Source organism: Coregonus clupeaformis, chromosome 4 (assembly GCF_020615455.1).
Source record: "Coregonus clupeaformis isolate EN_2021a chromosome 4, ASM2061545v1, whole genome shotgun sequence".
Lineage (NCBI taxonomy): Eukaryota > Metazoa > Chordata > Actinopteri > Salmoniformes > Salmonidae > Coregonus > Coregonus clupeaformis.
This window is the reverse complement of record NC_059195.1, coordinates 16,130,522-16,156,143: the sequence shown is the minus strand read 5'-3', so window position 1 is coordinate 16,156,143 and position 25,622 is coordinate 16,130,522. Positions and strand designations below refer to the sequence as shown.

Here is a 25,622-nt window from a genome sequence, read left to right as displayed (position 1 = left end):
CCCATTTGTAAAAAGGGAAGGTCCATGGTTGTCAGGTCAGTGGGGTTCCACCCTATTTCTAAGCACTTACTTACCATTTGTTCTTTCTTCTGATGTAGTCTTTCTCTGAGAGGTTAATGAGGTAAATCATTGGCTTGGATGTCAAAAACAAGTATTTGTTCAACACTTCGATCTGAGAGAGAGAGAGAAGAGAGAAGAGAGAAGAGAGAAGAGAGAAGAGAGAAGAGAGAAGAGAGGAGAGAGAGAGGAGAGAGAGAGAGAGAGAGAGAGAGAGAGAGAGAGAGAGAGAGAGAGAGAGAGAGAGGAGAAAAGAAAAGAACTGAGGACCCAAACTTTCCAAAGTAGCCTTTGAGGAGGACGCGGGGTAAAAAGTGAAGCCAAATCAAATTAGGATCTGGTCTGGACTCTGCAGGGAGCATCTATAAAGCGTTTAGATCAATATCAGGCTGGACAGATGTCATCAGTTTGTTAAAAAAGTAATACAGAAATACCCCCCAAAAAGACAGCATGCACATTAAGTTGTGATTTGCATATTAGACCGTTTTGCTCAAAAGCAGCAGTCTGACATGAAAAGATGAGCCTGATAAATGGCATTAATACATTTGAGTGTAACATCAAAGCCTTACCTCTTTCTCAGTCCAATCGCGACAGTAGCGGACATGTTTCTTTTCATCCGCTACCCAGTTCTTGATTTTGAGCATTACGTCCTGTTTGGGATTCAAAGAGAATGAACGAGAAGCCATTAAAGGAGATGAAAAATAACAGAAACCCAGCAGGGTACAGGGTAATTATTTCCTAAATCCATGGCATCCTGATGCCCAAATGAACAATGCCTGCTCATATTGAAACAGGAGAGACTTTGACAGGGATGGCACGCACAAGGCCCCCCTCACCCCCTAAAGAATCTCACTAAGTTCACCTGTTTGTCACACCTATTTGATACACTTGTATTCAATAAAGACCATCCAATAATAAAAGTACGAGAAGAGAAAGAAAGAGAGAAAAGGTTTGTTAGTGATATGCATATGATTTTCAATCCCCTAGGCTCTCTGCAGTGAGCAGTCATTTTGAATATGCACTAGTCAGGTACTAATTACACACTGTTCCTAGTTCCTACTGGAGAAAATATTAGGCTTTTCCAGCAATGTTTGCCACATTCATTACTGAAGCAGTAGTGGGTTGAGACCACAGGCAAGACTGGGCTATGACAGGATCTGCGAGTGGGAATGGATGGGAACATGGGAGAGAGGCAGTTATAACATTTGTAATAAAGAAATTGAGCCTATTATTGTTGATCCGGCCCCACAGAAATTAGCAGAACACATTATTTTTGTTCCCGTCTTAACTTAACCTCCCCCTTCATATAAAAAACTCCTCCACCCGTGCAACACTCCCCCTACCTCCTCTTTCCTCCCCAAACCCTAGCAGCACTTCACAATCACACTCCCCTTTGAAAGAACAGAGGAAAAGCGCCTGTCAGAGCCTCAATTACACAATGGCAGAAAAAGCTCCACACACTGAACCCCAGCCAGCTGCATTCACTCTCTGCACATCTCTCTCCGCAGGAATTCTAAAGGCCTTTTAGTCAGGCAGCCAGAGTGCAGCCAGCAGGAGAGAGAGCAGGAAGAGCGCCGCACACTCCGCCCGCGCCGGCCCAAGCCTTCACAGAGAGATTAATCATGTGTGAAATGGAAACAGCAAACGGCCAGTGACACAGGCTGAACCCGCTCCAGGTTTCCCTCATCAGCTCTGGGCCTCCGTGCAGCGCTCCTCTAACAGGCAGGTGTTAATAAAAGGCAAATAGGTCCCACAGGGGTCGAACACATACGCCTGCCACCAGGAAACACTGCTGGGGGTCTTAGCTGCTGTTATTATTGTTTGTTAAGGACAGGGAATTCTGGGATTCAGCTTAAAAAAAGCAATGAAACATTGTCCTTGTTCAATGTACATTATGATCTCAAATGGATTTAAGTGATCATAACACAACTCTTGTAATATGAGTTTGAATAGCTTATTATGTTGCGACATAATGCCTTTAGTGTTTTACTATAGAAGGACATATTTGCTTGTGAGCCCACAATCAGCCAGTTGAATTCATGCTGAATAAATACATGCATGGTTCAATTAGCCAAGTATTCTCAGAAAAAGGCAGATGACATGGTTTCAATCACTCTTGAACTACCACAGATATTATGTCTATTTTGTAACAGGAATAATCAGCTCCAGTTATAAAACACCCCATGTTTGTCTCAGTACTATCAATATCCAATGCATCTTGGTAGCTATAGAATATTGAGTAACATAATATTTGAAAAAAATGTTTTATTGAAATTTGTATGATATGTCACACTACAGAAATGTAAAAAATATCTGTACTTAAATATGTGTTAATTCAGAATTCAGGAGTATTTTCGAAAGAGAGAGGACTGATTGAGGAGCTCTGGGAAAACAAGCTACGGAGATTCGTGCTTAATTCTAGCTTCTCGTTAATTACTCAGTAAATGCCAAATCTCAGGATGTAATTACTGTTTGAGTTCATATAGTTACATGCTATTTACCTGGTTATTTTATGGTACTCCTGCCACTATAAAAGGATGTGATGCTAAACCATTTATTTACAGTAGTACCCATTTCCTGCAGTCAAATGACCAAATCGCCCTCTAGTGGCCTCATGGGTGGAATGTTATTAATATGTTTAATAATTTCATAATTAATAAACATTCTAATAAACATTATATTTCAAACGGTTTTGTTATATTTCTGTATTCTGTGATGTATATAACGTGTAATATTGGGATGCAACTCTATATATGACAAGGTACAGGTGTCTTCTTGTTTTTAAGCCCATAACCATGTGTGTGAGGTGTATACTTTTGTTTCAAAATATATTTGTTTAAGACTACCAAGAAACACTCTGTGACCCTGATTTAGCCCATTGCAGTAAATTAAGGAGAGTCATGGTATATAGTGGCGGAGGGTACTGCCTACATACCCCACCCTAAACCTGGACATAAATAAAAGAATGAAGGATACTCTCAGTAACATGCCTTTTCTTTCCCCCCAAAATCAAACTCAGTTGAATGTGTCAAATACCAAATTCAGCCTGTAAGAAATGCATTATATCCCCTGTAAAGCTCGCCACAGCCTTTGATAAGGACCATTCTCTCACTTCTAAAGGTGCCTTCTATAGATTTTGCTTGGCAAGGCATACACAACCTTTGACAAGTAATGCAGATCATTTTTATTCATTGCCTAAAATTGTCCGCAATTACGTGCGTCAGCGGCCACCTGCCTGGCCTGAATGGCTGCCCGTCTGCCGGGCTGCTAAGGAGGATTACTCTGAGGGGGACCGACCGGCCGGGCCCCTGCAGCAGGTGAAATGGCCCCGCTCGTTAGTGTAATGAGCGGTCAGACCCTCCATGTGCCGGGGTTCTGAAATTGGGCACGCCACTCTCTCTGAAAGACCAGATTACCTCGCTTACTCGCCCATTCTGCAAAGGGGTCACACTCACTCTGCCCTGCACACTGATAGTACATGTCACAGGCAGCATCACTGCCTGCATCCTGCTTCTATAGCGGTGGAGGGACATAGCAGAGCACACAATCAAAACAGAAGCAGAACTACAGCAGTAAATACTGCAAAGCTTCCTTATATGTCAATATGATTATGTCGTTTTGGCGCCACATGCATTTCAATATGATATACAGTATATTTGGATGCCCTCTAATCTTACAGTGTATTCTGTTTCTCACTGCGGAAAACCAAAGAATGCTCTGTCAAAGCACATTCCAAACATTTATTGTATTCATATCTAGATGTGGGATTGTGGGTCACCCATTGTATGGCCTCACCCAATTTCCAGAGACTGCTGTGGGTGCGAGAGCGCTGAGCGAGAGCTGTGCTGTGATTTGAGTATTACTTCAGATGAAAAGAGGCTTGTGGAAACACTTTCATTAGCCCAGCACTGTGACCCAGGGTTAGCAGCTGAATACGTAACATTCTATTAATGATTTCTACAGCAGAAAACCCCTGACCCCCGATCACTTTCAATCTCAGAAAAAGAAAAGAAAATGGGGCAGAGTGAGACCCTATGAGGGTTATGTATGTGGCAGTGTGTGTGGGAGGGTTATTATTTGTGCTTCTGTGTGGGGGATGCAGTGGACATGTTGAGACACTGACTCACATATTCAGGTTTGAGTTTCTTGTCGCTTCCCCTCACGGCCACCTTTTCCAGCTTCTCCATAATGGGCCCGATCATCTCCTCATCCTTCAGTCTCAGCTCCTCATGGATGATCTCAATGTCCCTCACTGGGTCCACGTTCCCCTCCACGTGGACAATGTCCTCATCCTCAAACGCACCTATAGAGTACAGCAACAGTATAACATCACTATAACACACCACCACATACATAATTACTTAAACATTTGCTGTAGCTATAGAGATACACATGCATACAAACATACACACATACATACACACATACACTACCAGTCAAAAGTTTGGACACAGCTACTCATTCAAGGGTTTTTCTTTATTTGTAAAAAAAAAATTACATTGTAGTTTAATAGTGAAGACATCAAAACTATGAAATAGCACATATGGAATCATGTAGTAACCAAAAAAGTGTTAAATAAATCAAAATATATCAAAATAGCCACCCTTTGCCTTGATGACAGCTTTGCACACTCTTGGCATTCTCTCAACCAGCTTCATGAGGTAGTCACCTGGAATGCATTTCAATTAACAGGTGTGCCTTCTTTAAAGTAAATGTGTGGAATTTCTTTCCTTCTTAATGCGTTTGAGCCAATCAGTTGTATTGTGACAAGGTAGGGGGGTATACAAAAGATAGCCCTATTTGGTAAAAGACCAAGTCCATATTATGGCAAGAACAGCTCAAATAAGCAAAGAGAAATGACAGTCCATCATTACTTTAAGACATGAAGGTCAGTCAATATGGACTTTTAAAGTTTATTCAAGTGCAGTCACAGAAAACATCAAGCGCTATGATGAAACTGGCTCTCATGAGGACCGCCACAGGAATGGATACCCAGAGTTACCTCTGCTGCAGAGGATAAGTTCATTAGAGTTACCAGCCTCAGAAATTGCAGCCCAAATAAATGCTTCACAGAGTTCAAGTAACAGACACATCTCAACATAAACTGTTCAGAGGAGACTGTGTGAATCAGGCCTTCATGGTCGAATTGCTGCAAAGAAACCACTACTAAAGGACACCAACAAGAAGAAGAGACTTGCTTGGGCCAAGAAACACGAACAATGGACATTAGACCGGTGGCAATGTGTCCTGGAGTCCAAATTGGAGATTTTTGGTTCCAACCGTTGTGTCTTTGTGAGATGCGTGTGGGTGAACGGATGATCTCTGCATGTGTAGTTCCCACCGTAATGCATTGAGGAGGAGGTGTTATGGTGTGGGGGGTGCTTTGCTGGTGACACTGTCTGTGATTTATTTAGAATTCAAGGCACACTTAACCAGCATGGCTACCACAACATTCTGCAGCGATAGGCCATCCCATCTGGTTTGGGCTTAGTGGGACTATCATTTGTTTTTCAACAGGACAATGACCCAACCCACCTCCAGGCTGTGTAAGGGCTATTTGACCAAAAAGGAGAGTGATGGAGTGCTGCATCAGATGACCTGGCCTCCACAATCCCCGACCTCAACCCAATTAAGATGGTTTGGGATGAGTCGGACCGCAGAGTGAAGGAAAAGCAGCCAACAACTGCTCAGCATATGTGGGAACTCCTTCAAGCCTGTTGTAAAAACCCTGGAATGAGCAGGTGTGTTCAAACTTTTGACTGGTACTGTACATACATACATACATACATACAGACATACATACAGTGCATATATAAATACATACATACACACATACATACATACACACATTCATACATACATACATACATCAGTGGAGGCTGCTCAGGGGAGCACAGCTCATAATAATGTCTGGGACGGAGCACATGGAATGGCATCAAACACCAAGAAACCATGTGTTTGATGTGTTTGATACCATTCCACCCATTCCTCTCCAGCCATTACCATGAGCCCGTGCTCCCCAATTAAGGTGCCACGAATCTCCTGTGACATACATACACGCACACACACCTGCTGCATTGAAATATGGGTATTGAGATACCCAACAATGATACCAAACAATTATTACATTCTCAGGGGAAAAATGAACAAATAAATACATCCACTTCAAAAAGCACAGTGGGAGATTTAAGGAAACCATGCTAAATGTAATAGCCCATTCACAATAAATGTGACTATTCTACACATTTTCATTTAAGTCATTTAGCAGACGCTCTTATCTACACAATACATACTGTAAGCATGCACATGTTTTGTAAGCACTACTATGACTCCTCAACTTGCAGTGTCATGGTAAATTCCTCTAACAGTTGCCGTTTCCTTACATGGAAAATAGGAGCTCTTTGCCAACTTTAGTACCACAATATGTGAGTGTAGCCAAAGGCATTTCTGTTTTTTATTGTGCTGAGAAACAAAACAACTTTCTGTGCCAAAATGTACATCTGTATGGTGTGTTGTAGCTAGTAATTTCGCTCTGGTTGAGCCTCTTAAAATGGTGAGGTATAAACCAAACACAAGCAGTTAAATAATGCCCGCCTGGAAATAATAATGCATCCATAACTTGTTCAAATGTTACTGTAAATAACAGTACATATAAAACAGGGCCTTCTCTCTGCTAATCAATGGCCTAATTGCCATGGTATTAATGGTGATTAGATAATGAAGCACTTAACCACACAATTTAGCCAGCCACTGATGATGTCCTCCTCCTGATTTTGGAGAAGGGCTGAGGGTTCCGGCCACAGGGCAGGAAGGGAGGGGAAGGGGGATGTGAGGGGCATCTGTCAGATGGGGACTGACAACCCTTTAACACTAGCGAAGGGCACCTCTCTGGTCCACTATCCACCATGTCATTAACTAGTGTCAGCACAGTGATCGTTATCATTTACCCAACTGGCAGCTGACAAGAATCACTTAAGGCTTCTCGGACATCCGGCTGATATATAAACCTGTTTTCTGAAAGTTTTACTTCTATTAAGTCACAGGTAAAACACCATGTAACTAAATACAAAGACGTTGTTTCTGTGTATGGTTCAGCTCATTAGCAGTATAGTCTACATGTCTTCTACATGACAAGCATTAGCTATGAGATTACATCTTTAAAACAGTTTTAGTTAAACACTGACATCTTCAGTTGCACATAAACTTTCCATTGTCATGATAATATGAAGCTTTATCATCCTCCTTTGTGGTGGCTGTCAGGACATTGAAGCTCAGGTTAGAAACATTGCTGTGTTGATGGATGGCACACTCTATGTTCGGCATCTGCGTGTTGGCGAAGACTTACTTAATCCGAAAAACACTCCTGGTTTAAGTGTTGACACCTCAGTGGAGAGGACTGTTGACAGTTGAGGCCCGGTGAGAAAGTTAGTTATTTGACTGATTCATGCCACTTATCATGGCTGTCATACTGCTGATTCTGAACAAGTTTCAACCATGATTCATGTTGGAAATATTGATGATTCATGGTGCGGACAGTGTTTTAATGGGCAATAGAACACCTCTGCCGTTTCCTAAGTTCTCCTCTACCTGATTATTAAACAAATTCAATGACGTGTGTTATATTGAGTAATAGGACTCTTATAGTTCTCAACTATCGGGTTTATATAACATAAACAGTTGTCAGTTCACTTAACCCTCCCGTTGTCCTAGGGTCAAAATGACCCGCCACTGTGTTGAACCAACTCTATTTAATTTTTATATTTTTTGGATCATTTGTGAGAAGGAGGCAGTGATACTTTCTTTAAAGTCTCACTGCCTCCTTCTCACAAATTATCCCCAAAATATAAAAATTAAATAAAGTTGGTTCAACACAGTGGCGGGTCATTTTGACCCTAGGACAACGGGAGGGTTAAGGAAACAGTATGAAACAAGACTTTTATACTCTCTTTGGTCGACTTCATCAAGATTCAACCCACCCATCCACCCAGAATCCTCTCTATATCCAGGTTATTGCCCAGCTGCATGGACCATTACATAGTACCCCACACCCCACTCCCTACTCCCCACCCTTCCCCTGGGGAGGGCCAGTCCTGCACTAAAAACAATGCTGGGTTAAAAACAACCCCATTTTGGTAAATGTTGGACAGAACACAAGTTCGGTTATTTTGACCTAGGCAGTTGGGTCACAAACAACCCATTGTTTTTTTAAAGTTGGGTTGTTGATGCTGGGTTATTGAGCTATGATCCACCGGGTCAGATCAGAAGACTGGAGGTGTGGCTTAGTAGGGGCTTGGCTTTCAGAGTTATTTTTGGCCACCCACGAGAGTAAATGTAATTCCGGTTAATCTGTTCTGTTGTCTTGTCGACACATGTTAAAGTTGAGCACTGACACATTTCTAGCTTTAATAAGGCTTACACAAGAGTATGAGCTCATTAAATAATAATAATAATAATAAGTGCCTATGCATATCCCAATGTTGGAATGGTTACCACTTTGTTATAATATTTATATAATAATGTTATACATTTTATATTAAGATATTAAATGTGCCATAAAATTGAAGCAAAATTGTAATTTGCAGTGTACAAATTTTACTCTCACGGGTGACCAAAAATAACTATATGAAAGCCCGCCTTTGGATTACTCAAACATGGGTTAATTTAACCATCAGTTGGGTTTTTATTCACTTTCATGTGGCCTATTGGGGGCATGGCTTACATATAGCTAGTTTTGGCCACTTGTGAGAGTAAATGTCATTCCTGTTCATCATGTTATGTTTGTACACTGCACATTTAAATTTCCCTTCAATGTTTTTGCACATTACACATTTTAATATACAATTACATTATTATTTACATATCATAACAAAATGGTAACTAACCCAACATTGGGATACACATAGGCACTTGAGGAACTCAACTTGTGTAAGCCTCAATTAGCTACAAAAGTGTCAGTGCTCCACCTTAACATGTGTTGACAATATAACAGAACAGATTAACCAGAATTAAATTTACTCTCACGGCTGGCCAAAAATAACTATCTGAAAGCCACGGCGCTACTAAGGCACGCTCCTGATCTGATCCGGTGGATTATAGCTCAATAACCCATCTAAGTGACCCAAATGGCTGGATCAAAAATAACCCAATGTGTGTCCTGACCACTATATACCCAGCTATGTGTTGTTTTTAACCCTGCATTTTTTGGGGGTGTTCCAGACTCCCTACTGTGCAGGGAATATCAAATCCCTGACTGACCAACAACACCCCTGCTCATCACTGGGAGTCTGAAAGTGGGAAAAACTGAAACAATCAAGAGAAATAGAAACAATCAGCAAGTCCATTCTTTATGTGCTTGTTACACTGGCTTCTTCTGGCCCCTGACAACAGTATGTGGATTTTTTCAAATAACACAAGCAATCTGCAACGGTTTACATCACCATTCAATCATGTTGAACTATGATAGCGTGATGAGATCGACAACAAAATTACAGATGAACATGAAATCAAACTTTCCAGTCTCATTCAAGTCAACAGAAGCTCTACACTTTGGTGCAAGCTGTCATGATCATGCGCGTCGTCGTGCTCATGGTAAAATGAACTTATCCAATTACTCTTTGCCTAATCAGGCTGTTTTGGTTCCTCTCCTCTTCCAGAGGTACTCCACAGTATAAACAGTTCACTTACGCCATACAGAAAGGGGCTAATCAGTGGAATTATTGTTTTACTGCTCCAATTTGCCAGCTCCCAGTTCTACACTGATTGGACTGAAAATGTGCTATTGTGTGCACGGTCCCTCCATGAACTTAAAGTGAAAATAATGCAATGTGAATAATTTGTGAGAGGCACAAATGTATATACTGACAAAGGCTTCTGATTATTTTTTGGGATGGATAAAACAATAGTGTTTGTGAGGGTTTATTGTTCTATAGGCTACATCTCTAATATCCATTTGGTGTTGCACAGTTACCTAATACATTGTTGGAAAGGCTGTACATAAGTGCTATAACTATAATAGCAATATTTTGATACTGTTAATCGTGTAAATAAAAGCCCTCATAACAAAAGGACAAATACTATATCAAGAAAAAGCTACATTAAACCAAAGAGCATAATGCTAACTCACTATTACACATACAGAATTCATAAATGGATTGTGAATTTGGCCAATATTTGACCAGCATCACGGCAAAATAAATAAGCTCCTCTGTCCGTCTAGGTTTAAGAGCAGCTGATCCACTACCCCTTCAGTGATCTATGACAGTCTTTACTGAACACTACATTTACATTTACATTTTAGTCATTTAGCAGACGCTCTTATCCACTACATTGCAAAGTAATTTACTTTCATTTCCTCTAATTTCACATTTACATCACACCAGGTCCATTCAGGCCTTAGTAACGGCTACTATCCATGCATGAGGAGAAAAAGAAAAAACAGAGGAGGGAAATCTCCACAATTAGGCCTTTAACGACTGGGTCTGGGTAGGCCTCTGTGAAGACGGAGCGAGAGAGAGAGAGAGAGCCTGGTTTCAGGAGTCAAGTCTATCTTGCAATAAAAATGGTACTACTTTATTTCAAATACTGCATCTTTTTAAGAGACCATTACCAGGTGTGCCTTTATTGACAGAACAAAGGGCTTTATCTTCTCAGGGCCTGAGTGGCTCAACAATGCCCTGACCAGAGGACAGCCAAGAGGAGTAGAGTCTGGGGAAGCCTTGCCTCAACATAGTCATGGGATAGGACCAGGGCTCTAAAGTGCGACTAATTTTGTTGCATATGCAACGAAATATTTTGCAGTGCGACTAGGAGTTTTATTTTGGGAGCACTGTGCGACTACGAAAAAATCTCGTAATGATTAGGCTACGCTGTACCTTTGCTTCTGAGTGCCCTAGAGAAACAAGCGAGTTCAGTTTCGTTCGCGTCATGGTTGCACCGTTACTACAGCGAAAACGGCTTGCTTCTAGCCCAACCAGCCAGGTCAAAAGATCTGACCCATATCACCAGTGCAACATTTTTTATCTTCCTATAGCAGATCGCTGGGATCGCATTTTACATTCATAAACCATGTTGTGGGACGTTCTAAAACTACTCGCGCGTCGACATCGTTAAACATTTGTTTCACATTCGTTTAGTGATGTTACCTCATTGGCTAGCTAGCTAACAACCTGGTAACTTTACCAGTATATTCAAACATTTGGGGGCACAGAAAAAAAAAAGAACGGGATAGCTTCTTCAGGAGATCAATGATCAATAAATGAATGACAAATCTCTTGCATGTTGTCGTCACAAACCTGTTATTTTTAAAGAGACAGTGTACAATTTTCAATGTAATGCATCTAAATAGGAAAATAGTGCTTTTACACAATGTAGAAACCTAATATTCTACATTACTTTGTAATTTCAATGACAGGTATTCATATCAACGTTTTACCTTTTATAATAAACTCATGTATTTACAGTGTTACAAATTAGTTTCTAGGGCAAATCATGTGCTTCAAATGTAACTAGAATTCATATAGGCCCAATATCGGCTGTATCTCAATCAATTAAAAAAATTATCCTAAATTTGGTGCTCTTAACTTTTTTAACTGAGGAGCACCAGTGCTACCAATGCATTGTTTTTTTTAATGTAGAGCCCTGGATAGGACTCTTATGTTTGAGCACCAGTGAAAGCACCAGTCGGAGCACCAGTGAGAGCTAGGGACCTTAGGCTCTGTTGCTCCTTATCTTTTTATTTTATTTATTTGTTTATTAGATGCTCTTATCCAGAACAACTTACAGTAGTGAGTGCATACATTTTAGTACTTTTTCATTCTGGTCCCCCGTGGGAATCGAACCCACAACCCTAGTGTTGCAAGCGCCATGCTCTACCAACTGAGCCTCTAACTTGCTCGGCCTTCTCTTTTGTTAACATGTCTCAATAGATTGACTTTGCCTTTTACAGCATCTGCAATGTAGAGTTCCATTCCCATAGGGAAAATAGTACAGTTCACAGACATAAAAATTACAAATAGGTATTGAGCTAGGTTTGTTACATCTCTAGTTCAAATCATTTGGCACTATAATTGGGCTCATTGTATATATATATATATATATTTTTTTTTTACACCTTGTTTCTCCTCTGGGGTGCTGACATGTGAGCTTTCAATGAACCAGGGTGAAAACTGTTTCAAGAGGCCATATATATTCCGTTTGTAGAGGTGAAACACTTGAAAACATGCAGCTAGTTTGAGGGGCTGATGTCATTACTTTTCTGTCAAGTACAAAGACAAGGAGAGACAGGAAACAGATCAATACTGATCAAACTGACTCCTCTGATGTTGCTACCTGAAGAGGCTATGTGGTCAACATAATTCAGTCAAATTACAGTATTCACTGGCTGCTAACTTCCTGTGCATGTTTTCACATGTGAGAGGGGGAAGTGCTTGCATTCCTGGCCCCTGCTTTTAAGATGTTCTATACAAATCTAGTACTGCAATTCTCCTGGTATTCAGAGCAGTAAAAGCTACTTTATGAGCCTGTCAGGAAAAGCACATTATGGCCACGTTCCCTGCATTAAAACACTGGCAATGCAGACAAGATTATTTATGTTGATTCTGGGAATATCTTTTTATATATATCATGAAACAAATGAAGATGATAGCAGACTTTCATGTAGGACTCATATCACTTATTTTAGGTTATTTAGTTTCTCAACAGAGAGCAAAAATGGAAAATGCATCTGTATCTTAAAAAAACTGTTTAAAGACATTAGAGATGGTATGTTTGTATATTTCAAGGACATCCTCATTTTTCCGACAAGATCCCACGTTTCAGAATTGATTGTAACGAAATGACAGTGTTTCATCCTATGAATATTAGTCGGCTACCTCATAAGGTATCTTCCATTCCAATTTAAACTCAAGCCAATTGTAGTACTTCCAACCAAACCGATGTATCAAATGTGTATCCTTACAGCAAATATTTTTGTCACTGAAAATGGGTACCAAAGTAAAGAGCTGACATCTGACTGGGAAGATAACCTCTCAGTCTAGTTGGTTATTTATGCAGTTGAATAATTAATGTACAAGGGAGGCTCCAGTTTTCATTAACTCTGATAGACAATAATGGTGTTCATTCCCTTTTCATTTAAGTCCCCTCTGTCATTTATTTCAAGCCAGTGGGTCTGAGGGTGCCTTGATTGAAAGGAACCATCATATGCACATCACTGTTGTCCCACATCATTCAGAGAACAAACCTTTTTAGATCCTTAACTACCATAGCGGTGCTGATTGCACAGGCACCAGCAATTTCCTAACCAACCGCCACCTGAACAATGATGTGTACGGCATTCAGACCCTCCAGCCTTTCAAAGGTGAATCATTTCACAGTTTGGAACGATATCTCCATAGCAACTCCTCTTTGAGGGATTTACAATCACCATCCAATAATTCTATGATCATCGGGCCCAGCCATTCCCAATGGTTCTTTTCACAGTGGACAGAGAAGGAGGGCAGGAGAAGGAAGCAGACAAATTCTACAGTCTATTTAAGGCAATTCATCCAGCCATTAGAATTCAAAATATTTCGACCTTCAATCACCAAGCATGTTATCTGAAGCTGCTGTGATCTCCAGTCAAGATGGGTAGACGTTTTAGTCTAATCACCCACGATGAGTGGAGGCTGACAAAAACTCATTCATTCTGGCAGAATCAAAATGCTCTTTTAAACGGTGTGACAGTATATCTCAACACAGCCCACAAACACAAGGAGGATTCTGGTCTTCACCAGTAAACAGAGCAAAATGCTGTGCATCCGCTCTGTGTCTCTAGGAAATCACATCACTCTGTAAAACAACAGACAATATAAATGCAGGGGCACACACAACAACACACGGGCTGCATTTCTAAAATAAATTATTGTGCTCGTACATAAATAGGAAGTAACTTAACCCATAATTTAATTGCTCTGCTGATTAAATGCAATTGTGGAAAGGTTGCAATAATTTGATATCTGTAGAATACTTGGAAACGGGACTGGGGTCAATTCCATTTCAGTTACTATTTCTCTTAATACTGGAATTAGTTTGGAGTATATTGTAATGACTACCGAATACAAATCAACTTGTATTATAACTGCTCAATAAAGCCGTGACAAATGCTCATACATACAAAACATGAGTCGAGTTCAACATGAAGTGCCTCTCCAGCAACGTAAACAAAGACAAAACACAACCACTTCCAGTCTGTGCATTTTGTGGCTTAACCACTAAACAGTCATGTTTGTGAATGCAGTGAGACTAGCTACTAGGACACTACAGGGTGCTGTCAATTCATTATGCTTTCATCACAGTCGTTTCCTTTCCATCATAAACAGTATTTTACAATGTTACCAGTGGATGATTCTGTCAGGCAGTCATTACCCAGGGGACACAGACACTAGTACTGCCTAAAGGTCAGAAGTGGGGAATATCGTAAAACATTCAGAGAAATAACAGGGTGAGTTGTCATCCCCAGAGGTTCCTGTCTACAGCATCTCTGTGAGTCACATGATCCCCCTTCACACCAACACCAGAGGGTTCTCCACAGGAAAGCCAGCGTACAGTCTCATTTCCAGACTCCCTTTGCCATCATTTGGCAGAAAATCAATGCAATGGGTAAATACTACCAGTACCTGGGTTGTTGACTGGAATTTTCTTAAATTCAGAGTTTCAAGTTCAACGTTTTTATTGATCAAATTACAGACAGCAAACACTATATATGACTGTAACCGATTCAATACTTTCTCAATATTTCCACATGTAAGGTATAGTATAGGAATGCCTTGTTTAAACACAGTAGTATACAGGTGTTCAAGGCATTCAATTAAAATGAGAAGGGTGTGAGCCAAGAAAAACTGCTGCTTTCCAATTGATTGACCACATCCAGTCTTGTGGATGAATGTACTACAGTGTATACTACTGCTTTGGCAGTAGATTTCTGATACTGACTTCGGCCTGCTCATGCAACGACTAGGGACTAGTCTGTGAGCATCTTGTTTCTTCAATAAATAGCTGGAATGAAACCACTGTGAATGAGGCCATGTGGGGAAGCATGCTTGCTTGTGAGGGACACAGGAGACTCAGGAGAGTCGGTGAGCAGGAACGAGTTTGTCTGTCTCAGGAAGAGGATCCAACAGTGTTCTAGTCACTGCAGAAGCACTGGGAGCACTTACCCTTCAAACTACTCCCTTATGAAATCTGGGAACATAAGGCATTTAATAGAACCAGCTTTCAGGATGCCATAATGCCACTTAATAGTTTTTGAAAGGTTTCGTTAAAAGCAAATCCACTGTTTATACAGGCTTTTCTAAACCATTAGGGGTTGAAAAATATTCATAACATGCACACTACTGGGAGAATTGAGCAACTAGGTCTGACTTGACTTCAAAGTTCCAACGCCAGGCTGAAAAGCCTGTTTGACCACTGCCTGGCTTCAATAAGTCTACAGCTGAGGTATGTGAAGTCGGAGGAGGATGCACTTTTTAGAACAGGGTTCCCCAACTGGCGGCCCGCTGGCCGAATTTGGCCCGTGGTTGGGTTTATTTGGCCACCCAAGTTTTCTGACCAATTTTTTGGGGGGAATTGTCATTGTTGGACATAAAATATCTGTTCCCAGGTATTCCCACGCATAATAGAGACACACGTGATCGTATAAAAAAGTAAGTAAGGTTTGATATTATAATGTTTTAGTCAAATATTCAATCTGTTTGGGATTATTGTGGTCAACTTGCAGTCTACAAATTATTTGTAATCATGTTCCGGCCCTTGACCATCCGCTCAAGAAAAAAATCGGCCCGCAGCTGAATCTAGTTGATGATCTCTGATTTAGAACATAACCATGCACATCTTTATGCCAACAAGTTAATGATACAGAGACATTTAAAAACTACAATGTTTGACTATTAAAGGAAAAATTGATTTAAATTAATGTTTTCCAGAATCTTTGGAATAACAACAGAGGCAGTGTAGTTAAATTAAACTGGATTTATATAGCAACATGCAGCTGTTGGGTTGGAAAAGTGATGAATTACAATTTAGACGATATCAATTGTGCTTTACTTCTTATCATCAGTAGAGTGTTTGTAGAGCTGAAGCTGAAACCAGGAAGTGGTCCATACTGTCCAATGAAGTTCTAGCATCCTTCCTCTAAGGTCTGATAATATAGGGACAAATCACTACTGACAAGAATGTATCATTTAAACTAAATGAGAAAAATGTCAAAAATGTATTGTCTAGCGTAGTTTAGTCCCTCGTCTCCAAGGGAAACAATAGCATGTAGGCCTACATTTACAAAGGGTTTCCATATTGGCAATTGGGAATAAACCAAAAGTAAAAAGGTTCCGTTTTACGGCTGGTCTCCTGTAGAGTATGGCTGAGATTTGCCAAACCTCCCCCACTTAATTTGATCAGGATCAGGTCAACCAGTCAGGCACAGGTACTAACAAGCTCACTATTGACACTCACTTAGGCTGAGCGCTATCTCTGCCACGGAGCAGCAGCCCTTTGTAGGATGTTTGGAGAAACCCGTTTCTAATTTTCAGACACAAACATGCCGTTCCAGACAAGAAAAAGTGTGCTCACCCCAACCATATAATCAAGCAATATAAAAGAAGTGCCTGAAATATTGCAGCCTAACTGCCTGACACCAGATAAAACATTTCTATAATTGCAAAACAAAACCAGCAATGTTTAATGGTTAACTTGTGGAACATTCCGCTTAGTCTCTAAGGAGTCCACAGAGGGAAAACAATGGTATGTCAAAACAGATAGTCGTAAAGTGACAGTAAAAGCATCAGCATAATCTCATCCTTATTTAGAAAGCCTGTTTTCTACACACAGAAATAAAAGAGCTGGTTTTGGTTTGAGGATCTGCTTAATTTTTTCTGTCACTATAAAAAGCGAGCACATATCAATTGACGCAAAACATATAACAACATCTTGAAAATACAGGTAACTGCCAAAATAAAGGAAACACCTACATAAAGTGTCTTCATAGGGCAGTGGGCCACCACGAGCCAGAACAGCTTCAATGCACCTTGGCATAGATTCTATAAGTGTCTGGAACTCTATTGGAGGGATGCGACACCATTCTTCCATGAGCAAATTATATCATTTGGTGTTTCGTTGATGGTGGTGGAAATCGCTGTCTCAGGCACCGCTCCAGAATCTCCTATACAGTTGAAGTCGGAAGTTAACATACACCTTAGCCAAATACATTTAAACTCAGTTTTTCACAATTCCTGACATTTAATCCTAGTAAACATTCCCTGTTTTAGGTCAGTTAGGATCACCACTTTATTTTAAGAATGTGAAATGTCAGAATAATAGTAGAGAGAATGATTTATTTCAGCTTTTATTTCTTTCATCACATTTCCAGTGGGTCAGAAGTTTACATACACTCAATTAGTATTTGGTAGTATTGCCTTTAAATTGGTTAACTTGGGTCAAACGTTTCGGGTAGCCTTCCACAAGCTTCCCACAATACGTTTGGTGAATTTTGGCCCATTCCTCCTGACAGAGCTGGTGTAACTGAGTCAGGTTTGTAGGCCTCCTTGCTCGCACACGCTTTTTCAGTTTTGCCCACACATTTTCTATAGGATTGAGGTCAGGGCTTTGTGATGGCCACTCCAATACCTTGACTTTGTTGTCCTTAAGCCATTTTGCCACAACTTTGGAAGTATGCTTGGGGTCATTGTCCATTTGGAAGACCCATTTGCGACCAAGCTTTAACTTCCTGACTGATGTCTTGAGATGTTGCTTCAATATATCCACATCATTTTCCTTCCTCATGATGCCATCTATTTTGTGAAGTGCACCAGTCCCACCTGCAGCAAAGCACTCCCACAGCATGATGCTGCCACCCCCGTGTTTCACGGTTGGGATGGTGTTCTTCGGCTTGCAAGCAACCCCCTTTTTCCTCCAAATATAACGATGGTCATTATGGCCAAACAGTTATATTTTTGTTTCATCAGACCAGAGGACATTTCTCCAAAAAGTACGATCTTTGTCCCCATGTGCAGTTGCAAACCGTAGTCTGGCTTTTTTATGGCGGTTTTGGAGCAGTGGCTTCTTCCTTGCTGAGCGGCCTTTCAGGTTATGTTGATATAGGACTCGTTTTACTGTGGATACAGATACTTTTGTACCTGTTTCCTCCAGCATCTTCACAAGGTCCTTGCTGTTGTTCTGGGATGATTTGCACTTTTCGGACCAAAGTACGTTCATATCTAGGAGACAGAAAGCGTCTCCTTCCTGAGCGGTATGACGGCTGCGTGGTCCCATGGTGTTTATACTTGCGTACTATTGTTTGTACAGATGAACGTGGAACCTTCAGGCGTTTGGAAATTGCTCCCAAGGATGAACCAGACTTGTGGAGGTCTACCATTTTTTTTCTGAGGTCTTGGCTGATTTCTTTTGATTTTCCGATGATGTCAAGCAAAGAGGCACTGAGTTTGAAGATAGGCCTTGAAATACATCCACAGGTACACCTCCAATTGACTCAAATGATGTCAATTAGCCTATGAGAAGCTTCTAAAGCCATGACATCATTTTCTGGAATTTTCCAAGCTGTTTAAAGGCACAATCAACTTAGTGTATGTAAACTTCTGACCCACTGGAATTGTGATACAGTGAATTATAAGTGAAATAATCTGTCTGTAAACAATTGTTGGAAAAATTACTTGTGTCATGCACAAAGTAGATGTCCTAACCGACATGTCAAAACTATAGTTTGTTAACAAGAAATTTGTGGAGTTGTTGAAAAACGAGTTTTAATGACTCCAACCTAAGTGTATGTAAACTTCCGACTTCAACTGTAAGTGTTCAATTGGGTTGAGATTTGGTGACTGAGACAGCCATTGCATATGGTTTACATCGTTTTCATGCTATTCAAACCAATCAGTGACCACTTGTGCCTTGTGGATGGGGGCATTGTCATACTATGGGGGCATAGCCATGGTAGCCAAAATAATGGCCTGCCCAACATTTTTATACATGACCCTAAGCATGATGGGATGTTAATTGCTTAATTAACTCAGGAACCACACCTGTGTGGAAGCACCTGCTTTCAATATACTTTGTATCCCTCATTTACTCAAGTGTTTCCATTATTTTGGCAGTTACCTGTACATGTCAATGCATCCATAGTAAAATGTAGACATTCAGGTAGATACAAATATAAGCCTCTGGGAAGGTCTAACTGATAACATAAAGTCAAATAGCTTTTTAAAACACCTGAGTTGTACAGCAAAATGGAAGCATATTTTTTCAACGGTGTCTTTTGAGATATGGCTTGAAGTAACAATGCTCTATTGGCCCCTAGACTGGAACCAGTGTACAAGACCAATATTAACATGGCTGCTTCTCCCTGAGGCAACCGCAGACAGAGGACAACATAGCATCACAGGAAGCCTACCTGTACCTTTAACCAGAATATCACACATTTTAGTAGTGATATAGCATCAATATAGTACATGTAGGTTAATATTATACCTGTTATAAACAGTACAACCTCACAAGAACAGCGGTTTCACAGACACAATTGACAAAATTAACGGTTACAACATATCCTCTGTAGGCAAATCTCACCTAGCATGACTTTTTCCTACAGGGTAAATCATTGCTATAGCTTAGTTGTGGTTGGTCCTACAGTGGGTGGTCCTCCATTGCATCAACAAAAACAGACAACCTCCTATCAGACCAATTGTCTAAGGAAACGATATCCTTCCATACCCAACACACCCTTTCATGGAAGTCATCCTGTAGCCTCCACTCGATACTGTACAGTATATTTCAATGGTTTGTTACAAGGAAAGGAGGCTGTGTTTTGATATGCTTCTGTATATTTGAGGAGAGAACACGAATCCCTTCCTGAGAGGTTTCTTAATCACAGGAGAAAAGGATAGCCATGTAGAAGACAAACGACAGTGTTATACCTGTCCCATACGGCAGTATGATAACTGTTCCATGGATGTGCTAAAATATGAAAATGTCATAAGCAACACATTTGAGATAATCATCAGAGTCTTGAGGTAGTTCTAGTCATGCAGTCTCAGTCCGACACAAGGAGTCAGTTGAAAGGCTATTTGAAAATGGCCTCGGAAATGAAATGACACACTTTCCTTGTAGAGAGGACTTGGGAACAATATGAGAAAATGGCTTGTATTGTAACCCTGTCCATTTGGCCACTCTCTGCCTGCCACAGCCCAGTCACTAATCAGAGCTATTTTCACATAATGGGAAAGTCAATAGCTGCTTACAATCAGTAAACAAATTCTGCTATTTTTATACGAGCCTCCATCTCTATTTTAGTAGCAGCAATTTAAATTATTCTAGCGTGTAACACTTTAATTGTGTAAGACAAAGACGATGTCGGAGGCACAAAAGAACTTCAGGCAGAGGGAGACCTATAAGTAATTTCTATGCTGCCACAGTGAGCTAGACAAGTGAGAAGTATTTTGTGGGGGTTGTTTTGCTGATGCACTCACATCTGTGTATTTACTGAGAATACAAAGGCAGTTAGTGGGCATGATAAACCGAAAGCAACAATGGTGAATTGTACCTGTGTTACAGAAATGGCCTTTCAGCTTTCACAGAACAGTTTCATTAACCCTAAAAAGTAATTTATCTGCACAAAAATGAGGGGAACTCATTAATGTTTTCAATGTATTTAGTGTGATGCAGGATGGCTATGCATTGATCTCATATAATCTAAGGGATATTTCAGATAAAACACAGCAAAACAATATCTTAAAGGGGGGGCTGAACCTATTTTCATACCGTTTAGTTGATTAAATGCTTTCAATATTTGTATATTAATTTCTACAATTTATAATTGATTTGAGGTTTTTAAGTCATTGAAATTTGGAGCTATTGACATTTTAAAATATTGTCCCATGTACATTGTGTAATTTACTGATGGTGCCTAACCAGCCCCCCATAGGGATATCGAATGTCAAACCAAATTGACCATGGGTATTACGATCGGTTTGCATGCATCTGCGCTCTGAATTGATGATTACTTGGGTGCTGCCAGCTGTGGGCAGGATTGAAATAAACCCAGCCCGAGGAAAACTCTTACGGTACCCTTCATTCCATGACATACCTGTCACAAGCCGTGCTAGAACTCCGGTCTCAGATGTGGAGAGCTGGGGGTAATACCCCTTAGCCACAGAGGAGGTGTAGTAGGACCCAAATGAAACACCCAAGGCAATACTCCAGGCCAGTAGATTTAATGTAAAAACAAAGGTTCTTCGCCATTCACAAATAGTCCAACAAAAGTTCTTCTCAGAAAGAGGTATGTTAACAAAACAGGAGGCAAAACAAAATAACTCCACGAGGGGAGAAAAAACTAACTAAAGATAACTTAGAAAACCTTACTTGGAAAGACACGGTGGAACAAAGCAGGAGACACATAGCCAGGACTCAATAACCAAGTGAGAAACAAGGGGAAAACACACAGCTAAAATACTCTAGGGGAAACAAGGCACAGGTGACCTGGATCAAGCTAATTAGGACACACGAGGAAGAACTAAGGCAGAGGGGAACACAGATGACCTCTAGAGGCCCGGAGACAAACAGGAGGCAGGAAGCTGACAGGACCCCCTCCTCTAGGAACGACTCCTGACGTTCCTTCCAGAACACCCCGGCCCCAGGGTGCGAAAATCTCGGATCAAACCTGGGTCCAGGATGTCCCTGGCTGGAACCCAGGAGCGCTCCTCTGGCCCGTAGCCCTCCCAGTCCACCAGATACTGCAGAGAGTTCTGGACCCTCCGGGAGTCCAGTATCCGGCGGACTGTGTAGGCTGGCTGGCCGTCAATGATCCTGGGAGGTGGCGGGGGTCTGCGTGGGGGGCAAAAGGAGAAGACAAGACAGGTTTAAGGAGTGAAACATGGAAAGTGGGGTTAACTCTAAGGGAGCGAGGCAGAACCAAACGATACGAAACAGGGTTAACCTTTCTAGCAATGCGGAAAGGGCCGATGTATCTCTGGGAAAGCTTCTTGGATTCGACCCGGAGGGGCAGGTTCTTAGTGGCCAACCAAACTCTCTGACCAGCTCGGAAACTAGGGGCCGTCCGGCGGTGTCGATTAGCCTGACTTTGGTATCTCTGGGAGGTCCGAAGGAGGATACACCTGGCCTTCTTCCAGGTCCGCCTACAGCGTTGGACAAAGCGCTGGGCCGAGGGAACACCAACTTGCGCCTCTTCCTCTGGAAATAATGGAGGGTTGTAACCGAACTGGCATTCGAAGGGGGACAATCCGGTGGCTGAAGACTGGAGGGTGTTGTGGGCATATTCAGCCCAAATGATATAGGTGGCCCAAGACGTGGGATTACTGGCCGCCATACACCGCAGGGTGGTCTCCAGATCCTGATTAATCCGTTCCGTTTGGCCATTAGACTCTGGATGGAACCCTGACGATAGGCTGGCTGTGGCCCCAATAAGCCTGCAGAAGGCCCCCAAAACCGGGACGAGAATTGGGGACCTCGGTCAGAGACCACGTCCAGGGGAATGCCAAATATCCGGAAGACATGGTTCATGAGGAGCTCAGCAGTCTCCTTAGCCGAGGGCAGCTTGGGCAGAGGAATAAACCGGGCAGCCTTAGAGAACCGGTCAACGATCACTAGGATGACGGTGTTGCCCTGGGATGGAGGAAGTCCCGTAACAAAGTCCAGAGAAAGGTGTGACCATGGCCTTCGAGGAATAGGTAAGGGATGGAGCAGTCCCTGGGGTCGCTGGCGCGTCGACTTTCCCTGGTTGCACACCGGGCAGGCCTCAACATAGACCTGCACGTCCTTCTTGATGGACGGCCACCAAAACCGCCGTCGGAGGAATTCCAGTGTGCGAGCACTGCCTGGATGGCATGTCAAGGGCGACTCATGACCCCACTGCAAGACGCGGGCCCGAACAGAGAGAGGAACGTACAGGCGACCGGCAGGACCACCGCCTGGATCGGGCTCATGGACAAGGGCTTCTCGTACCCCTCTTTCTAGTTCCCACTGAAGAGGTGCGACGATCCTAGACCTCGGAATAATCGATGCCAAGGGCTTCTCTTGTACCTCGGGAGAATAGGCTCGAGACAGGGCATCCGGCTTGACGTTCTTGGTGCCAGGTCGGTAAGACAGGAGGAACTGGAAACGATTAAAGAAAAGGGACCATCGTGCTTGCCGAGGGTTCATCCGCTTAGCCTGTTGGAGATATTCCAGGTTCTTGTGGTCTGTGAGAACCTGGAACGGGTGCTGAGCCCCCTCAAGCCAATGGCGCCACTCTTCCAAGGCCAGTTTTACTGCAAGCAACTCTAGATCCCCCACGTGGTAGTTGCGCTCGGCCTCAGACAGGCGGCGAGACATGAAGGCACAAGGGTGTAATCTCCCATCCTCACCCCTCTGTGACAGGACGGCTCCCACCCCCACCTCTGAGGCGTCCACCTCCACCACGAAAGGTCTTTCTGGGTCAGGAGTCACCAGAATCGGAGCAGACGTGAAGCGGCGCTTGAGATCCTCGAAGGCCCCTGCTGCTTCCGGACCCCAGTGAACCTTGGTCCCTCCTCCCTTGGTAAGCGTCGTCAAGGGGGCTACCACTGAGCTGAAATTCTTGATGAACTTCCGATAGAAGTTAGAAAAGCCAATGAACCGTTGAACCTCCTTGACCGTGGCAGGTGTGGGCCAGCTGCGGACCGCTTCGACCTTCTTGGGATCCATCTCTAGGTGCCCGGGAGTGACAATAAACCCGAGAAACTGAGTCTGAGAAACATGAAATTCACACTTCTCAGGTTTAACATAGAGGTGATTGTCAAGGAGCCTCTGGAGAACCCGGCTAACATGCCCCTCATGCTCCTTCAGTGACCTCGAGAAGATGAGGATATCGTCCAGGTACACGAAGACGAACAGATTAAGCATATCCCGGAGAACATCATTAATCAGGGCTTGGAATACTGCGGGGGCATTGGTGAGCCCGAACGGCATCACCCGATATTCATAGTGCCCCGTGGGCGTGTTGAACGCCGTCTTCCATTCGTCACCTTGCCGGATCCGCACGAGATGGTAAGCATTGCGGAGATCCAGTTTAGAAAAAATGGAAGCCCCTTGAAGCAGCTCAAAAGCAGTGGCCATGAGAGGAAGAGGATATCGATTCCGAACCGTGATCTTGTTGAGTCCCCGGTAATCAATACAAGGCCTAAGACCCCCGTCCTTCTTTTCAACAAAAAAGAAGCCCGCCCCAGCCGGGAAGTAGAGGCATGGATGAGGCCGGCTGCCAAGGACTCCTTAATGTAGGTGTCCATAGCTGCGTGCTCGGGGAGGACAAGGAAAAGATCCGACCTCTAGGAGGGCAGCACCCAGGGAGTAGATCAATGGCACAGTCATACGTGCGATGAGGCGGTAAGGAAGTAGCCCGGGCCTTGCTGAACACAGCCTTGAACCGATGGTAAACACTGGGGACTAGGGAGACGTCAACAGACTCTTGAAACTGGGTACTAGGGGCTGAGGGACTCTGAAGCATGCAGGTGAGTTGGCAAGTGGGACCCCAGCTTAGAATGGTGCCAGTAGGCCAGTCGATCTGGGGATTATGTCTGCATAGCCAAGGGTGACCCAGGATAATAGGATACTCGGGAGAGTCAATGAGATAGAAGGTTTCCTCCTGCTGGTGTTGAGAGATGGTAAGTCGCAGGGACTGAGTCGCCTCTGTAACCTTTCCTGGTTCCAGAGGTCTGCCATCTAAGGCTGTAACTGCCTGGGGATGAGGAAGTAGTTGGGTAGGGATCTTAAGTTCCTTAGCCAAGGTTACATCCAGGAAATCACCTGCGGCACCGGAATCGATCATAGCCTGGACCCGATGCTGGTGGCCCTCCCAGGACAGAGTGGCTGGAATAGCCAGGACAGCGTTAGTAGGAGGAGCTCTAATTCTCCCCATCACAGCCCTCCTGTAGCTGGGCGGGGACTGGCGTTTCCCGAAAGCTCGGGAGCAAGTGGATCGGAAGTGGCCGGCAACCCCGCAGTAGAGGCACCGACGCTCCCTCATGCGACGTTCCCTTTCATTGGGAGAAAGCCTGGAACGGCCTAACTGCATGCTCTCCGGGGAATCCTGGAGCAGTTCAGGAGCCGGGGAAGCTCTGAATGACGGAGTCCAAACAGGAGAAACAGAGCTGCTCCGAGGAACTTGGGACTGAGACACCTGGCGGCGAGCCGTTCTCCGCTCTCTTAGACGATTGTCCAGGCGGATGGCCAAGGCTATGAGGGACTCGAGATCTCCAGCTGGTTCTCGGGTGGCTAACTCATCTTGAAGGGGCTCAGATAACCCTCCCTGAAAGCAGACCCTCAGCGCTTCATCATTCCATCCGCTCCTTGCTGCTATGGTCCGAAAATCAATGGCGAAATCTGCCGTGCTTCGGGAGCCCTGACGGAGAGACAGTAGGCGCTTGGAAGCCTCCCGCCCACTGACAGGATGATCGAACACCCGCTTGAACTCTTCTACAAATGCAGCGTGGGAATCACAACAGGCCTCCTGGGACTGCCACACCGCAGAGGCCCAGGCGAGCGCCTTGTCTGAAAGAAGG

At 43.0% G+C, this 25,622-nt stretch overlaps 1 protein-coding gene across 1 annotated transcript in view; it reads right to left on the bottom strand.

The window, feature by feature from the left end:
* LOC121552563 (obg-like ATPase 1) overlaps positions 1–25,622 on the bottom strand; it is a 62,519-nt gene that overhangs the window by 31,132 nt on the left and 5,765 nt on the right. The window contains exons 5-7 of the mRNA XM_041865516.1: positions 4,185–4,360; positions 627–707; positions 75–172 (exon numbers count right to left, since the gene is read on the bottom strand). Coding sequence (XP_041721450.1) covers positions 75–172; positions 627–707; positions 4,185–4,360 — 355 coding nt within the window. The remainder of the gene's footprint in view (positions 1–74; positions 173–626; positions 708–4,184; positions 4,361–25,622) is intronic.